This window comes from Numida meleagris, chromosome 1, assembly GCF_002078875.1.
Source record: "Numida meleagris isolate 19003 breed g44 Domestic line chromosome 1, NumMel1.0, whole genome shotgun sequence".
Classification (NCBI taxonomy): Eukaryota; Metazoa; Chordata; class Aves; order Galliformes; family Numididae; genus Numida; species Numida meleagris.
The window spans coordinates 22,997,548-23,015,052 of NC_034409.1; the positions used below are offsets into that span (position 1 = coordinate 22,997,548).

At 38.3% G+C, this 17,505-nt stretch overlaps 1 protein-coding gene across 6 annotated transcripts in view; it reads right to left on the minus strand.

The window, feature by feature from the left end:
• Window positions 1-17,505, minus strand: part of PTPRZ1 (protein tyrosine phosphatase, receptor type Z1) — a gene marked incomplete at its 5' end in the record, with an annotated part of 129,356 nt that overhangs the window by 3,158 nt on the left and 108,693 nt on the right. For 2 of the 6 annotated variants that reach the window (XM_021384816.1, XM_021384814.1), the window contains 12 exon segments: window positions 96-224; window positions 852-925; window positions 1,234-1,327; window positions 2,266-2,412; window positions 3,411-3,546; window positions 5,895-6,058; window positions 8,143-8,277; window positions 9,519-9,653; window positions 10,386-10,468; window positions 12,908-13,004; window positions 13,168-13,188; window positions 15,371-15,456. In XM_021384816.1, coding sequence (XP_021240491.1) covers window positions 96-224; window positions 852-925; window positions 1,234-1,327; window positions 2,266-2,412; window positions 3,411-3,546; window positions 5,895-6,058; window positions 8,143-8,277; window positions 9,519-9,653; window positions 10,386-10,468; window positions 12,908-13,004; window positions 13,168-13,188; window positions 15,371-15,456 — 1,301 coding nt within the window. 6 annotated transcript variants of the gene reach the window in all.

Genomic DNA, 17,505 nt, shown 5'->3' on the forward strand with positions numbered 1-17,505 from the left:
AAATCCAAGATATTGTCTTGTAACCTTCATATTTAAAAATGTTAAAATTAATAAAATTCCAATGTAAAACCACAGCGATCAGCCATTAAGCTTACCATATTCTGGCTATCAGGGAGCATGACTATTAGCTGGGCATTATGGTCCCATATCATTCTCCAGAAATCCTTGATAGTGTGTAGTAAGGGATGCTGGGTAATAATGAATTCATTACTTTGATAATAACCCTGCAATACAAAACCACAGGAGTCAGAATTGACACCCAACTCTTAAACATTTAAAGGAAGATTTTTTTTCTGGATAGAAACAGAAGTCTAGAAAAAAAATTCCAGAGTTGTGCTTCCTTTGGTTTCCTACAAATATTAGATTAATAAAAAACTCTCATCACAGTATTTTCCATGAGAATAGATTAAAATCAAACGAAAAGATAATGAAAACATGTTGAGTTAAGCTGCCTTGGACTATGCCAACTGCAAGAGCTGGCGTAAAGCATCTAGCAAGATGAGCAGGCAGGAAGGTAAACCACAGCACAGCCAGTACAAGCTAACTTGTTAGTTAACGCTTCCAGTTAATCTCAAAAGATTCTTCCACATTCAGATTTACTGATTTTTAAAACTATGATATGATTTCTCATTCTACTGATAGTCAAAATGCAATGCACTTAATTGAACTTAAAATAGCAATAATAATAATAATACATTCTGGGGGAAGTAACTCTTTCAGGGAAAAAGTGAATAATGGAAGAAAGGAACTTTCCAACTCAGTATTCTGCCCCTATAACGTGGATACTCAGCAGCTTTGAAAACACCCACAGAATGGGATGCTATTTTCAGCAGCACAATCAACCGACTTACCATAATATAGGAAGCATTGATGTAGTCTGTGCCTTCACCAGATAGTGATGAGATACCCACTCTAGATCTTTCCACTGTAAAAAAACAAGTTATGAATTAGTGTGCATGTTGCATTGCTTCATATATTACAGTAATTATCCAAATGTATCATAGTATGATAACAACACTAAACTCCATCAATCAGGATAAAGTGTTATCCAGACATCTTTTGACTTTCATATATTTGGTACTTAGACAAACGACTTCTTCACTAGAAGTACTTTACTAAACATTGTTCCCTACCAATTCAGGTATCTTCAGATCTTGCTAAGGAAAAGGTTAAAGGTTTGACTATTCATAAACATTTTTTTCTACCCAGAGAAACCAATTTGAACAAGCTTACCAGGAATGATGGATGAAGTTCGATTCTTTTCCCTGTTACACTGTTTGAGTGCAGTTGAGTAATCACACTGCTGTGTGTTAGACTGGCTCAGTAACTGAAACAACGAAGTTAAGAAAATCAGATCAACGTGCAAAAGCCATTATTTCATCAACTGCATTTAATAGGGGGATGCACATATTAACTTTAGACATCTAGTTATCTGGCTAAACTAGTTAGCAAATTACCAGAACCCTTCTCTTCACTTTTTTTCAATGGGTCAAAGGTATCTTGAGCAAAGGTGCCAACATGCTTAAGGAAATGCCTCTTCAAGTTGTTCTCACACTCAGTCCCCCCACTTCTTGTTGCCACTCCGCTGTCACTTCTGTTTTGCCTGCATATAACATTTAACAATTTTGCCAAACAGTAAACTTCCATGCAAAAAAATCAGCCCTGTTACACAGCCAGGGCTGCTCCTGATGTGAGGCAGCCTGAGGTATCCTGGTGATGAGCTTCCTGATTTTGTCTTGAAACCTGTGAAGTATATAGGACTGATATGGGGTTCTCACTGCCTTTCTTGTTTCAACTAATAGCATTCAAACAAACAGAACACCAAAATATTAATTTATAGCCTGCTGCAGTGACTTGTAACTACAGTAACTGCCTGCTGCAGTTTTAAAGCCACGGCCTTATACCAAGGGGAGTATGTTGCCTGACCAATATAGACCGCACCATTTTTACCAGAATGGTATCTTTCCAGACAGCTGTTTTACTTTTGGGGATCTTTATGCAAAGACACGTAGTTGGATTTTACAAAATCTTCTTACTGGCCTGTTTTTCATACTCTTGTTTTTAGAAAAAAAGTCTGAAATAACAGTATGCAAATAATTTTACGTTCTAACTGACTGCATGAATTTATCAAAATGCTTCACAATTAGGTTTAATGGTTAATTATAGATACGGCAAGTTAATGAATGTTGTGCTGATATACCTACTTTGAAGTCATTGATGCTCACAATTACAGCACTTTTCATGTGACTGCCTCAGAGAGCTCACCTTGAATTGTTTCTCCAGCCGGGTCTTTCCTGTTGGCCCAGGTATCAAGAGGGCATTAACATAGGCATGAATATGAGTCTCAAGGACTTCTGTTTCTTTACTGAGTATTGCTTCAACCAATGCATCATGAATGAAGATGTATTGCTCCTAGGAAAATGAAAACAAGCACATAAGCTCCAATTATTTTCAGATTCCCCTGGACATCTCTTCCTGAGGTGATGTGTCTGACATGGTTGGCATTTCTTCACAGCTTGCTGCTGCAGGGCAGTCTTCTCAAAAGGGGTCCTTCGCAGTGAAAGCTGTTCCTCTCCAGGGACAGTACACATTTACAAGTGATACTGAACCACACACACAAGGTATATATGGTATAATGCCAAATCCCCACCACCTGTGAAACATTACATTCGCATATACGTTCATATTTAACTCAATAAAGTAAAAAATGAAAGCATAGCCTGAAGTCAAATTTTCAAGTCAGCTTGTTATGTGGCCCTCCCTCTCATTGTTATAATAAAGCAATCACTCCCTGTTCCTACTGCTATCTTCTATTTTCTCTCTCGCATCCTTTGGAACAAGTGCCCATGCTGTTGCTGATTACCTTTTTTTTCTATTGAAAGGCACTGAGGAATCTAAACACCTGTTCCCGAAACCTGAAATAGACTTCCAAAGGCCTGCTGTTGCCCTTACTGTTTTCTTCTCATCTTTCACAATTCCATATATAATATCCAGTTTATATCAGCTATAGATAATCTTCGGCTGAAACAACTTTCTTCCAACTTATTATTGTTCAATCGTTTGATCACATTCAGTGAAGATTTGAGCACCTGAAAATGGCATTTCCTTTAAAAATCCACAACAAGAATGCATGCCCTGCTAAGAAAATGCTGCAGTGGGAAGCATGATGTATGCAGATCTTCTCTCTTCTGAAACCTCCCTAATAAACAGACAACAGCCTACAGATAAGTCATTTTCGAGAGCATTGCACCAAGTGAGCCTACAGTGTGGCACTACAAAAATAAGGGAAGTGAAGGGGAAGTCCAGTCTGGCGACTGACTGCCTGTTTGTCTGGCAGTGCCAAAATGAAGACTACGTTCACAGAAATGTGAAAATTGCTAAGTCTCTCGTTAAACAGATATTTGTCTTACCTCAGTCTGCACCAAATAGTTCCTTTGGGTACGTATGTGTTTTAAGAATCCAAATATGTTGACTGTCCCCTCATGCTGAATTTGCTGCAGCATGCTGTCTAACACTATGTAAGTGCCTGTCCTTCCAACACCAGCACTATAAAACAAAAAAAAGATTCTTGAGCCTGAAGTACAACAGTCATGGAAAGAATTGTTTCTTATAAATAGCTTTTTCAACAGATTGGTCTGTAGGGTAGCTTTTGCTCTACAAATTTTATTACTGCGTGATTATATTACTTTGCTGAAACGCCAAGGCTAGTAGTGAAGAAAAATCTTTCCAATTCATCTTTTTCTTTGTGCAGGAATAGATCTAAGGATTGTTTTCTTGAATTAAAGTATCAGTTGAAAAAGAACAAGGTGGTTTCCTGCAGGTCTGCAGTTTTCAGCCTTTTGATACTCCTTAGAATACTTTGTCAATTATACCTAGAAATCATGGCATATGTCAGCATTTAGGCACAGTCAACGTGCTCAAGTTCTTCTATGCTGAAATGCACACCGCTTTAAAGGGAAGGCTGCGTTACGCCACCCATTACAGATGCTGCCTGAGGAGCTTTCAAAGACACCGGCCTGAGGGAAACCCCTGGAAGTGGCAGAGCCACTGAAGGTACATCTGTAAAAGAAAAAGTTAATACTCTTCAGATACGGCCAACAGGGCAAGCAATGCTTGAGTCTCTTCCAACAGAGGAGAGATGCAGAAGAAAAGGTTAATCAACTGTTACGAACTCTGACTCATTTAGCATAACAATGGCTGTATTATTGTGTTATTTTTTTTCCATGAAATATCTGGGTCAGGAGTACAAAGTCAAAAGGTGTTTTTTTTTTTTTTTTCTTGTCATACATAGGAATTAGGCAGTCTTGATTCCCCTCTCGGTTATGTGGAGCTGGTATGTGTATTGGTACAGGGCAGAAGCACTGTGCTGGGCCTGCGTGGCCACTTGCAGGCAGACTCAAGCCCAGTCCATATGTACTAGTTTAGTCACCCTATTTCTTCCTCAGAAACAGCACAAAGCATGGTTAGCATAAGCTCTGTTTGCTGTAAAAAACTGCCTAAATAAGCATGGTGTAAAACTGAAAGGCCCATGTCATCAACAAACTGGTAGACACACAAAAAATATGAAGATTACCAGACACCATTGCTACTTGTTATGAAAGAGAAAACATGAAAAGTACAAACACACAAAAATAGCTAAATAAGATTTCATGGAGTTCCTCACATGTGTGCTCCATACAGCCTGTAAAGATAAGTAAAAGTTAAATTTCTAACGCGCTTCTCCTTTGAAATGCCATAGTTGCTGGTAACTCAAAGCTGTATAAAATTGCCTACAGACTGAGGTGAGTTATACCTGGGACCTGGACATGTCTGACTGAAGCCACACAACTGACCCCTGTTCACTTTTTAAAAAGTCACTGTAACTGATTTATAATGTACTGCTGATGTCTCAGCCCACTGGCACAGATCTCAGCCTTGGTATTTTGGGGAAACCCTCATTTTGAACTCCTCAAGAACAGGCAGGATGCAGATAGCAGCAGAACAACCACAATGCAGAATTTTCATTTTCTAAGCTAAAAGAGATTTCAGTCATATTAGATCATCCTAGAAATAAAATATCTTCATTTGCAGTGTTTGTGAGGCGACTTTACCTGTTGGCTTCCTCAGAGTCAGCTCCAGAAGGACAGAATTCATGAGGAGGTTCTCTTTCCAAATGTTCCATCAAAGGTGAGGTACTACAGTGGAAAACCAGAACCTGCTTATATATTTTACAATAACCCGGTCCTCCACGGGCATTGTGAAGTCATTCCAGGCCCTACAAGCCCTTTTAAAGCAATGTTCCCTGCGCTGCCCAGTTCAGTGAGTGCTGACAGAACACCTGCCTGCACGCCACGGCACATGCAGACCTCACACCACTCCCCAGAGTGCTCCTCCATTGCAAATGACTGCTAGAGTGCAGAGCAGTGTTAACAACAGCAGAGTTGTAGTTCAGCCAGGAAGAGTGTGAGTCTTTCTTTTGTGCACAGAGCTTCTCTTAGGGTTACACAGTATCCCTGCACCAAAGAATGCATGAGCCAAAAACATCCTAAGGATATATATTGGCGGAAAGGAAGCAATTACTGCTTTACACGTATCTGACAAGCTCACAGCAATCAAAACAGTGGTAAAGAAGTGTGCTAATAAGTAAAAAAGGAAAGTATTTTTGAAAAAAAAAAAAAAAGAACATAGTGCAGAGCAGCATGATCTTGTTTACAGCCATTAAGGAGGCTAATAGAAATTGTACAGAGAGCTGATTAGTTGGCCTTACCAAGTACAGAAGTACCAGCTAAGAAATTAATCTTCTTCCATCAGGAGTTGTTAAATACAAGAGTGAAATTTTGCTTAACCCACCACTGAAAAATTCTTTTTTTCTGCAAAACAAAAGCGGAGTGAACCTTACAGCGGTAAAACCACACCTGCAATGAACCACAATCGGCCCGACAGCATGGCGCTTGGCATGCGATGCCTTCCGCACGAAGGTGAGCACGGGCAGCGTGTACTCTGGAACACCCATGTCAGGCCACTGGGTATAATGGTACTGAGTTACTACACGTCCACTAGACCTCCCTTTCTGGGAACCCTGCAACAGAAAGATAATTCCATACAGAAGCAGCCCACACTGAAAAGGCAACTCTTTGTAATTCTACTTATGTACCTGATATTTCCTGAATATGATCTCTACTTAGTTAACAAACACACCAAAGTACTACCCAGCTCCGAATATTCAATTGCTCAAAGAAAATAGGAAGGGCCAGTGTTCCTGTCCCATCAATTTGTCCACTGAATGGAAAAATGAACTGTCACTCACTGTCCATTAGAAAGACATAGTGAAAGTCTGAGAGCACTGGAAAGATAACAAATTACAATTGCTATTAAGATTCACCAAATTACCTGCCACTCTGCTTTTCTGCCAGATGGGTAGAAAGGATATGATTCATTTCGCCCAGCTTTAATGATGTACAAGGGAAATAAACTCATCTAGGCTGCTTTTCTAAGTCCATTACTTCATTGGCAACTCAAAGATGCTGTTACCTTATCCAAAGCAAGTCATCTTATTCAAAGAGAGATTCCTAAAATAGCTGGGATAAATCACTTGGCAATAGATGCTATATGTTATTCATTAATTGTACAGGTAGGCTGAGAGACTAGATATTTAGGGTTTAGGTGGCTGAAAAGAAATAAGCCCTAAGAATTTCCCTCAAAGTAGCCAGTTCCTTTTGTAGCCATTCTCTTTTGCCCAAATTGTATTTCCAGGATGCGATTAGCTGAGCATGCTGTTTCTGATTTCAGTAAGGCAAGGTTTGGATTCACCTGTTTTGTAAACAAGTAAAACTTCCTTAAAAAGGAAAAGTGATAGCTGAGGTTGACGATTTAATTCAACCCACATTTACCACTACCTGATCTCATTCTGAAAATTTGTCCTCCTGCTCACCAGGCACGCAAAGTCCATGTCAGCTCTCCAGTGTGATCATGTAATGTAATGTGTGTAATGTTCCTTATTCCTGATGGTCACACATCACATTAGAACTACAGGCCAGTACCTCACAGAATCACAGAATGGCTGAAGTTGGAAGGGACCTCTGGAGATCATCTGTTATATCCAAATCCTGCTCAGGCAGGAACATCTAGAGCAGGTTGTCCAGGATCACATCCAGATGGCTTCTGAAGATCTCCAAGGAGGAGACTACGACTTCTGGGCAACCTGTGCCAGTGCTCTGTCACCTGCACAGTATAGAAGTTCTTCCTGATGTCTAGATAGAACCACCTATGTTTCAGTTTGTGCCCACAGCCTCTTGTCCTGTACCTGGGCACCAGTGAAAAGAGCCTGGCTCCATCCTCCTTACATCCTCCCTTCAGGTATTTGCACAAACTGATGAGATCCCCCTGAGCCTCCTCCTCTCCAGGCTGAATGTCCCTGGCTCTCACAGCCTCTCCTCACTGATGCTTCAGCCCCTTGATCATCTTGGTGGCCCTCACACAGACTCTTTCCAGTATGTTCACACTGAGAATTGGACCATCACTCCAGGTGAGGGCTCATCAATGCTGAATAGAGGGGAAGGATCACCTCTGTGGATCTCCTAGAGATACTTTGCCTAATACAGCCAAAAATATGATTAGCTTTCTTAGCAGCAAGGGCCCACTGCTGACTCATGTTCAATCTGGTGTCCACTAGGACTCCCAGGTTCTTTTCTGTCAAGCTGCCTTCCAGATGGCAACTCCCCACGTGCCTCTGCCTTTCTCCTTGTTGAACTTCATGAGATCTTTGTCAACCCTCCTCTCCAGCCTGTCAAGGTCCTTCTGGATGGCTGCACAGCCCTCTGGTGAGTTAGCCATTCCTTCTAGTTTCATGTCATCTGCAAATCTACAAATTTAATAAGAGTGTACTCTACCCCACCATGCAGACCATTAATGAATGTGTTAAATAGGACTGGACTCAGTACTGACCTCACTTGTTACTGACATCCAACTAAACTTTGTACCACTATCTCCTCAACTAGTTGAACTCATCTCTGAAGTATCTTGACAAGCATCTTGGCTGCCTCAGACCTACAGCATTCAGTTTTACCTATACAAAAGAAAACTTCCAACCACTGCCTTGAAAATATTCTGAGAAACTTTTACCACTTTTTTTTGCCTAACCCACATTTTCAGGATGTCACAAACCTTTTTGATTTTTGTGTTTCTAAGAGTAAAATTCCTCACAGTGTAATAGGCAAGTACATGGACGCTCTTCTGAGTAACTAAGAAGTTCCCATATTCTTCACTACCTTCAGCAGGCCAGTACTGGTCACACTTTCTCTGTTAGACAGCAAAGGAGAAACAGAGAAAGACAGAAAGAAAATGTCAAATGATCAAGCTAATATTGAAATTTATGAGCACAGTCAACCACAAAAGCATGCAGGAACTCCCAATATACCGCATATATAATAGACGTAACGCTCACACGAGAAAAAATAGGGTGCACAATTTCTTTTGTGCTGTAGAGATCTGACTATGCAAAGATGTTATTTATACTCCAAAAACCAGAGAGGTTTAAATCATACTATCAGAGCTAAAGTACTCTTATATTGTGGAACTTGCCATAGTGTATGCACTATAAAAATCTAAAGACAGTAACAGGTAATCTATAGGAGTAGGAATACATTCAAGTTAGTAGAGTCATATGTGGCTTTCGGTTGATGCATAGCATGGGTAGAGTATACTTATAGCTGGTCAGGGACAATAAAAGTGAGCATGTGTGTGACAGAAATATATGATACAGAGCTGTGATGTCCAGTCCTCCTTCACTAGGCGTACTAGAAAATACATGCTTGAAGTGTGGTATTGTATATGAAGTGGTGATAACTCAGCATAGCCCTTGTCTGCATCTACTGTGCCTGTATCCTTTGTTAGATGCTTAGCTGGTCGCATGACAAGAACTTGCATGCAGTGTAGGCATTGCTACCAGTACACGGTAAAAGTGATGCAATGTCTCTTCATTGCACATATGCATTGCACATGCATACTCCCATCATATAACATCCTCTGATAGGAGTTGACCTTACCTCATCTCACTGGATAGACGTGTATTTGGTCATGTGGTAGGAGAGGAACTGTGGATCCCAAGGGATGTTAACAGCAAGTTGCCAATAAGTGTCCTGAAAAATTCTCATGAACTACAGCCTTTTCCTTTCCAGGGTCTAAGGCACAGGGTGGACTCTTAGCAGAACATGACCCAAAGCTCACGCTGTGGCCACTCCTGAATATAGGGCTTTATTTTCATTAGAAGACAGCTGCTTTTTTTTTTTTTTTTTTTGTAGTTAGAGCATTACTTTCAAGACCTCAGCTGTTCACAACTGAGTTTAAGTGTTTTCTTTAGTTGCATAATACAGATGCTCATCTTTATATTTCTATAACCAATGCTAGTAGAAGCAACTACTGCAAACTATTTGTTTTTGCTCAAAAATGTCTAAAACAGATTTCTGAAAGAGAAAAAGGAGCCTGCTAGAGGCAGACCTATCAACATCAGAGAGAGAAATAACAGACAAAAGTACTCATACCCTTCCTTTCTCAAGGAGATTAGTTATCATCACAATAACTTCTACGTTATGTTCCCATATCATTCTCCAGAAATCTTCTGCTGTCGATTTTAGTGGCCCTTGAGCTGCAATGTAGGCTTTTGGCTTGTTGTAGCCCTAAATTGAAATATAACAAATGACACTTGTCAAATCACAGTCCACAAGCAAAAGGAGGTTGGGAGGAGTACATGACATTTTATTTATCTATTTTTAAAGAATCTCAAAAGCTTTTAAGTACTTTTGAATTTGTAACTATCAAAATCACAGAAAGCCTGTGGTACCAGATGACATCTGAATGCAACTGTTATGTCAATGTTTACTGTTCCAACAAATGGGATATATATTCAAGTGCCCATGTTCTGGCAGAATGTTGACATGATAGTGATTATGAGACATCTGTTATGATAGTGGTTTAAGAAATGAATCAAGATCATTCGCATGTAAATTACTGGGTAATGAAAACTGAAGAAATGGTATCTCGATAAGGCTCGCAGCCAACTGGCATCTTCTATCTCAGACAGAAGAATTAACCACTTACCAAAAATGTATAAAAGAATAAACATGAAATGTTTCTGAAATGACTCCGATGTGACAGAACATTTTTTAGAGTCATAAAGCTCTTCACTAAGCTGTAGCTGCTGCAATATCAAGATGGATTTGAGAGAGAAATGGGCTTTACCTCTTTACTCGCATTTTAAGTTTGTACATTAAACATAGATAATTAAAGTGCTGTGGTTTTTTTTGTTAATATTGTCATTTTTAACAATTATGTCTATTCACCTTCGTACACCACTATTCACAGAACAGGTTGATAGATGGATGAGCTGTCAGATAGAAAAAGGTACTTACATCAACATAGTTGGCATTAATGTAATCAGTCAGTTTTCCATCCTTTTCTGCAAGCTGTGCTAGTTTGACCCTGGTATGATCATCTGTAGTAAGACAAGGGAGAAAACAAGCATATTTTCTTGCTAGAATCATATTCTTTCTGTAATAAATCTTTTTAAAAATACAAAATTATATTTTTATAATATATATGAGTAATAAAGTGACAATCAAATATGTAAACATCCTGTGCGTAGCCAGGAATCAGATTAATAATTCTAGTTTACAGAAAAATAAGTTAAAGAATCTAAGGATTAGTGCATTCAGAAATTCAGAAATTTATTTCAGAAGTAAACTGAAACATATTTTATAAGAAAGGAAGAAACATGATCAACTTTCCATAGAAAAATGCATGGCATTTTTGAAGTCCTTGGAAACTGAATGTGTGCAACTGATAAAAACCCAAGGCTCTTGTGAAAAACAATCCTACTGAAAATGAATGAAAATGATGATAGTGTAGTGATCTTACCGTAACTTTGCAGTATAATAGAGCGGTGAAATATAAATTGAAATAAAATTAAAAATCACTTATCCAGTAATGTTGGAATGTATCCAGTGTATAGTGATACTGAGAGGGAAACCTGTTCAGCACCCCTGCACATCAGCCTGGCTGCCCTGAGAGTCCCAAACGATGACAGGCACTGATGTTTGGGCACATTCATTGCAAATTAAGGAGAGCAGAGCCTGGTGCCTAGAGAGCAGTGGGAGCCTGGACAGCTGGTTGGCTGATGACCCTCAACTCTAGTTATTTAGGCAGCAAGTGGCTACTTCAGAGCGAGCTGAAGCTCTCTGAAGTCTCCATTGGTTACATGGACTGGAGGATTTATTCAGTCACACGTGGCAATTTTTGTTCTTTGAGCTAAGAATTACTTGTTAGTAATCTTCTCTGCCCTTTGATAACAAAGTCCCTGTACTGGCAACCTTTGCATGGTCAGGTACCAACACAGAGTGTCAGAGGAAAAAAAAATGGCCTTCCTTTCCTCTAGAGGTGTCTTCAGCCAGGTGGAACTAGATTTCTTGCAGATGATGCAGAGCTCACATTGCCTCTTGCCAAATGGGTTGATGGTGTCTCTTTTTCTATAAAGCTCTGGTGTCACTGAATCCTGAACATATATTTAATTTTGGGCCTTGTTATCTGAACAAAGTTGAAATATTATAGAGAATTAAGCCACTGTAAGAAATGAGTCCCAAGTGATTGTCAATGTGAGCCCAGACCATGCCCCAAGAGACAATTATGTCACAGGGGAGAGCCTGGTGTCCCTTCCCTTAATTTGACTGACGTCTCAACCACTCCTGGAAGAGTCCAGAACAATGCCTGAGTAACGGTCAAGAGATGGGAGGGGGCCTGCTGTCAGTTCCTTTGGTTTGGCTGGTGTCTGGTGTTCCAGCCAAGATTTGGCTGGTGTCTGGTATCTCAAACAATCCTGAAACTGGAGCCAACTACAATGACTAACAGGGTCTAGGGGAGACTGTCCCTTTCCTTTTTCCTTTGATACTATAAATAGGAGCTGGGGGGGGCTGGCCCAACCCTTTTTTTTGTTGTTGCTCCCACTTCTCACTGCTGCTGCTTCCCTTTTCTTTGCTGTACGCCGCACAGAACACCTCAGTGCAGGTCTGGCACTGGATCCAGGACTGGTGATCCTTTCCCCTTCCATGTTTCTTCTCTTTAACTTTCTCTCTTTCTCTTAAAGTTGTTAAGTAATGCAAGTCTTACTTGAATTTTCTATAAAACCATGCAGCTTAGGTAGATATAACTGTGAAAGGGCCAACACATAAGGGATACCTGTTCTATAGAAATCTCCTATTGAAGTTGATGTTTTTTCCTCTTATGCACAGACCTTGAGCGTTCTTTCACCTTCATTTATCCAGGGGGATTTGGGACTCCCCTTGTGGGAAGGACATGACAGCCACCAAAATGATTAAGAGCCAGGAGTGATGGCTTCACATAGAGATGAACAAAACTGAACAGATATATTTTTAGAGAAGACAATGTGTGAAAACATGTCCTGGCTAATGAAGCTGATCTATTACGTTGTGGTTGGGCACAGTAGAACATAAAAACAGTAAATTTATATTTTCATGTGTCAGTAAATATATCCAGGGATTGTGAAGCTCCTGAGAGGATAAATCATCATTATTACAGATCAAAGATGGATTAATTTTGGCAATCAAAACACAGCTTCTTTGCCTTTATAAAGATATTATACTGGAATCTTCCAACTCCCCTTGGGTCATCAAAGAAGAAATAAATATGTCCTGCTAACGAGTGCTCATCAAAGCAACAGGATGTCAGAGGACTAACCAGAAGTGAAATATCATGATATTCCTTTCCAGGCATTTTGCTAAACAGTATCCAGACTTTTCACTGTAGAGGTATTTTTCCCCTCTAGTAACATATATGTTACTATATACTGTTATATGTATGTTATAGTCTATAATTGACTATAATTGTTTCTTAGAAAACACCAAGTGATGCATTTACTTACAAGCAACAATGTTTATGTATCGATTCTTATTCTTGTTGTCAGGGTGATTAGAGCTGTCTGATGTAATACCTAGATCTACAGTACAGCTCTGGATTTCCTGAAAAAATAAAGTGCATCATACTTAAATAAGTACTAAGGTAAATAAAATGTCTTAAAATACAGTAAGTCATCATGAAAAAACCACAACCTTCTACCCAATTAGCTATGATATTTTACAACTACTTCATTGCTAGAAAAAATGCAGTGAAATAATTCCTTACCTGATAAAACTCTTTCAGTGTCTAATGAGGGAATGAATGCAAAAAAAGTAAAAAAAATCAAATTCCACAGCACAGAACAAATGGATAAAAGTGTTTATATAAGTTACAGTTACTATATGGAAAACAATTATGGTCATGCATTATCATTATCTCCATTACATCAACAAAGCTTAAAAGAGACGAGACAATTTCTTGTTAAAATATGGGATCTGTTTTCCTATCTTTAGCTTTAACATTAGACCTTACTCCAGTGAAAGATTATACATCTGAGAAACATCACTGACTTTAGTCAGATTATCTCTGTATTTAACTGTCCATAGGATTTCTTACTGGTCCTTATAACTACATTAGTTTTTCCTGTAGAGCTCTTATGCACTCTTTTCACTCATTCCTGAAGGAGGGTACCCTGCTGCTCAGATACTTCACGGGACAGCATTACAGTCCTCTGTCTGACAGCTGCATCTCAATAGCCCAAAGCTCTTATGATGACTGCCTCCAAGAGACAGGCTTGAGAAGACAGGCCCAGAGCCTACAAAACTCACAAAATTACTATTATTAGTTTCTTATCTTACTGATTACTTTAACTGACAAGAAACTCAAGCATTTATAAGGTCCCTATTGTTATGTAGGGAATAAGTAGCTATGACAAAAAGTACTATTTCTCATCATTTTTTAGGATTTATTTCAATATTAATCATCTTCACCTTCAGATATTTAAATATATATATATGTAAAGTGGTTACCATTCTGAAAATTACAAATTTAAATATGAGTTATTTTATAGTAATACATCTAAAACAGTGAACCAACCCCATGCCCTGACCTCCAAATGTATTCGGACTACAATGGCTAGACTTCAATTCTTCTGTATTTTCTGTTTTCTTTAACAGTAGTAAAAAAAGGCCTGCACACATTCTGGGGTAGTCTGAAAATCCAAAAAGGAGCTCAAAGAAATGATGATGTGTTTTTTGTTCTAGTTACAGCAAGAATAAAATTGTTTAGATGGTGAAGGCTCAGTGAGGTGCAGTATACTTGGTCTTCAGATCGCTGCAGTGATTTAGGAAGTGAAGATGATGAACAATATGATTTCTTCACTGTTATACCTACTGATGTTGAAGGAACACTGCTACCATTGTATTTACACACAGTTTTTCAACATTTGTTCTTATTAACAGCCAGCCTATCTGGGATCCAATCCTGTCAGTCCATATGCACTTGCTTAAAGTAACACATGAACTAGGCATTATTCACAGGTACTTACAAATTCAGTCCCACAATCAGATTCATACTCTGAATATCTAATGAATTGGAGATGCTTAAGAATAAGGTTAGGTGAACGTAATTTTTGGTCTGTTGGGTTACAACACATTAGATGGGGAACCTTAAGCAATACTGAGAGATGCAAAACTATGAATTTCTTTAGTTTCAATACTGTTTTTGCTGCAGTAATGTTAAAATGATTTTAAATTAATAGTGATCAATTAAATAAAATTGTTTTCATCACAACTGTTTGATTTTATTAGAGAATGAACACCTGTCAAGAGTTTTAATAGCTTAGCTTTAATTACGGAGTTTTTGGTTATAATGCTCGTTTTATAAGTGACTTAAGTTAGTACTTATCATCTATCTTTAAATTGCACGCAATGCATATGAACGTGAGAAGCGATGAAGTCATACATGAATTAGCTACATATGGTGAGAGTAACATTATGAGAACATGTTTCAAAGTTTTGAAATACACCATATAAACCATCTGTTTTCTGAAATCAACTGCAAAGCTTTTACTACCACACATGAAGACTCTACATTAGCTCCCCCATTACTCAGAAGTCTTGTAATGTGTACTCATTATTATTTTCCTGTTTTTTTCTTTGTAAATGGAACATGCGAATGTGCGTAGCTTCTGCAAAATTCAATTGGCATTAGTAATGGAATAGCTTTAAATCTACAGCTATATCTGTTAAACCATACAGATTGTATTATCTCTGCACAGGTTATTCGCATAGTTATTTAGCATTTTCTCACAGCCATAACCAACCCCATTTGTATCCCAGCCTTCTTATAAATCTCCCTAGCCTTTATGCATGAACTACATGAGATTATGACCTTAGTGCCCCAAGTCAGAATGTAATACCCAGTTCTCTTTTTTTTCCAGGCACTTAAACTTAACATTATTTGTACACTAAGAAAGATGACGTCATACCTCAAATTCTTCAGAAAAACCATTACTTGCATGTAAATCTGCAACATGTTTTGGAAAATGCTTTATTGGAATTGCTCCAACATCATCTTAGGAGTGGGAAAAGACAAAAAATATATTTATGAAGAATAAAAAGCCAGAGGAACACAGAAAGACGTTCATATGTAGGCAATCCATACAACATCCTGAAATAAAATTTTTGGTCTGCACTTCGGATATACAACTACCCATAAAAATAAAAACATTCTCCAACATCATTAATATTTCTAAAATCATTCTCAAACACTTACACATTTCTAAATGGCTATTCTGAGAGAAGATATGGAAAATATCCAGCTAAGTCTTGTTCTGTCTTTAAGCCACCAAAATTAAGATGCTGACTCTGCGAATGCAGATCTTGTCTGAAGAACAGTTGATTTGACTTGACTGTGAAGTCAAGGGGAACTGTGAGGTTTAGCAGTCTGCTACAAGGTATTCAAAGGGAAATGGCAGGAGCAGGAATCTGAATAATACTGGTAAAGAAAGAATGATCAGATAGACAAGTCTGGATGCCTTAGGTTGATTAGTATTGCACTGGTTCTCTGATACAGTACATGGACTAGCTGCATAGTTCCAATCCTGCTAAATTAATGCAGCATTATGCCAGTAGTATAATTCTGATGTGTTGCATGTATGCATTGGCATTCAAAAGAAACAACAACAGATTTTCATCCTTCACTGCATAAGTGAGCATTTTCAACAGGAATTTTCCCCCATTCACTCCCATAATTTTAAGATTGATGTAAACTTATGTCTGATCCCGGGAATCAACTGCAAATTCTCACATCAGGATGATAATCCAAGTTTTAAGTTAAAGATTTAACATTTTCTGGATACACAGAAAGAAAACATTTACATTCTCAACCAATAAAAGTGACTCATATGACTAATGAGTCTGAATTTTCCATCAGATATTTTATTTCACTACATCTCCTTCTTAATTTATACAAACACAGTAAAATGGTAATGTAGAGCATTAATTAGAGATCATGTTGAAACATTTGAGACTTTTAATCTTTTCTTTCCTGCAAATATGCTAGGTAAACACAGTCCTCTATTCTGCTAATTGCCTGTTAAATGGTGACATTATTTTAGCTAGTTTTGGCTTTGAATAATATTTATTTATTGGAACATTGTAAAATATGTTTATTTCACAATTTTTAAGTTCAGCACTGTTTCATATGAGAAAAAAACCCATCAAAAACATTGAACAAAGACCTGATATTTATGTCAACAGATGTTCAGCGTTTAGGCCACCTAATAATTTTGGCTTTTGGTTACCAAGAATTTGTTGATTTGTATGGAGATCCATCTGGTCTTCTACTTACATGAATGGATCTGCATACAAAACGTGAATTTATCCAGTCAAGCCTAAGAAAAGCCGAATAAATATGTAACACTATCTTCACACTTCAGAGATGAAACCTGGCGTAAAGTGTTTATTCTAATGATTTGCAAACACAACACCAGAAGGTAAGGTAGATGATCTTAGAGTGAGGACAGAAAGGGAGAAAGAGATTTCAGGTTACTACTATTTTATTTCCTGGTCACTGCTAATCTCCCATCTTAGTAACTTCTAACTCTAGGGATATATTATATTTGTAGATATGAAGTACTACTTGAAGCTCACTAAAGGCTGGTATTGTCTCCTAATATCAGCCTGTAATTCACTATTTGTGCTAAATGTGCAATTTATACTGTGAAGTGCCAGAGCGTTTTCTCTGAATAACTGCAGTCTCCTATCTTTACTAATGAATTCCACAGAAGGAAAACGTAGGTTATAATGAGATCCATGGAGTGTGCTTTTAGTCACTGTTCTAATAAAATCTTCAGCTTAGCAGTTACAAAATGCTCTTTCTGGTCTACACTCTTTGCCAACATTATATGCCAGTCAGTCTCAACTGTAAAATTACGCTGCTGAAACACTTGTATGACAGAAAACACAAAAACTGCTCACTTGACATCGGTTGCACGCAAAAGAAAACAAAAACATTTTTCTCAGTGCTGGACCTTCTTCTGTACAACATTTTACGTATCCGTTAGTCATTTAAAAACACTTTCCTCTTTAAGTTAATATCAGCATGCCAGAAGTAAAATCT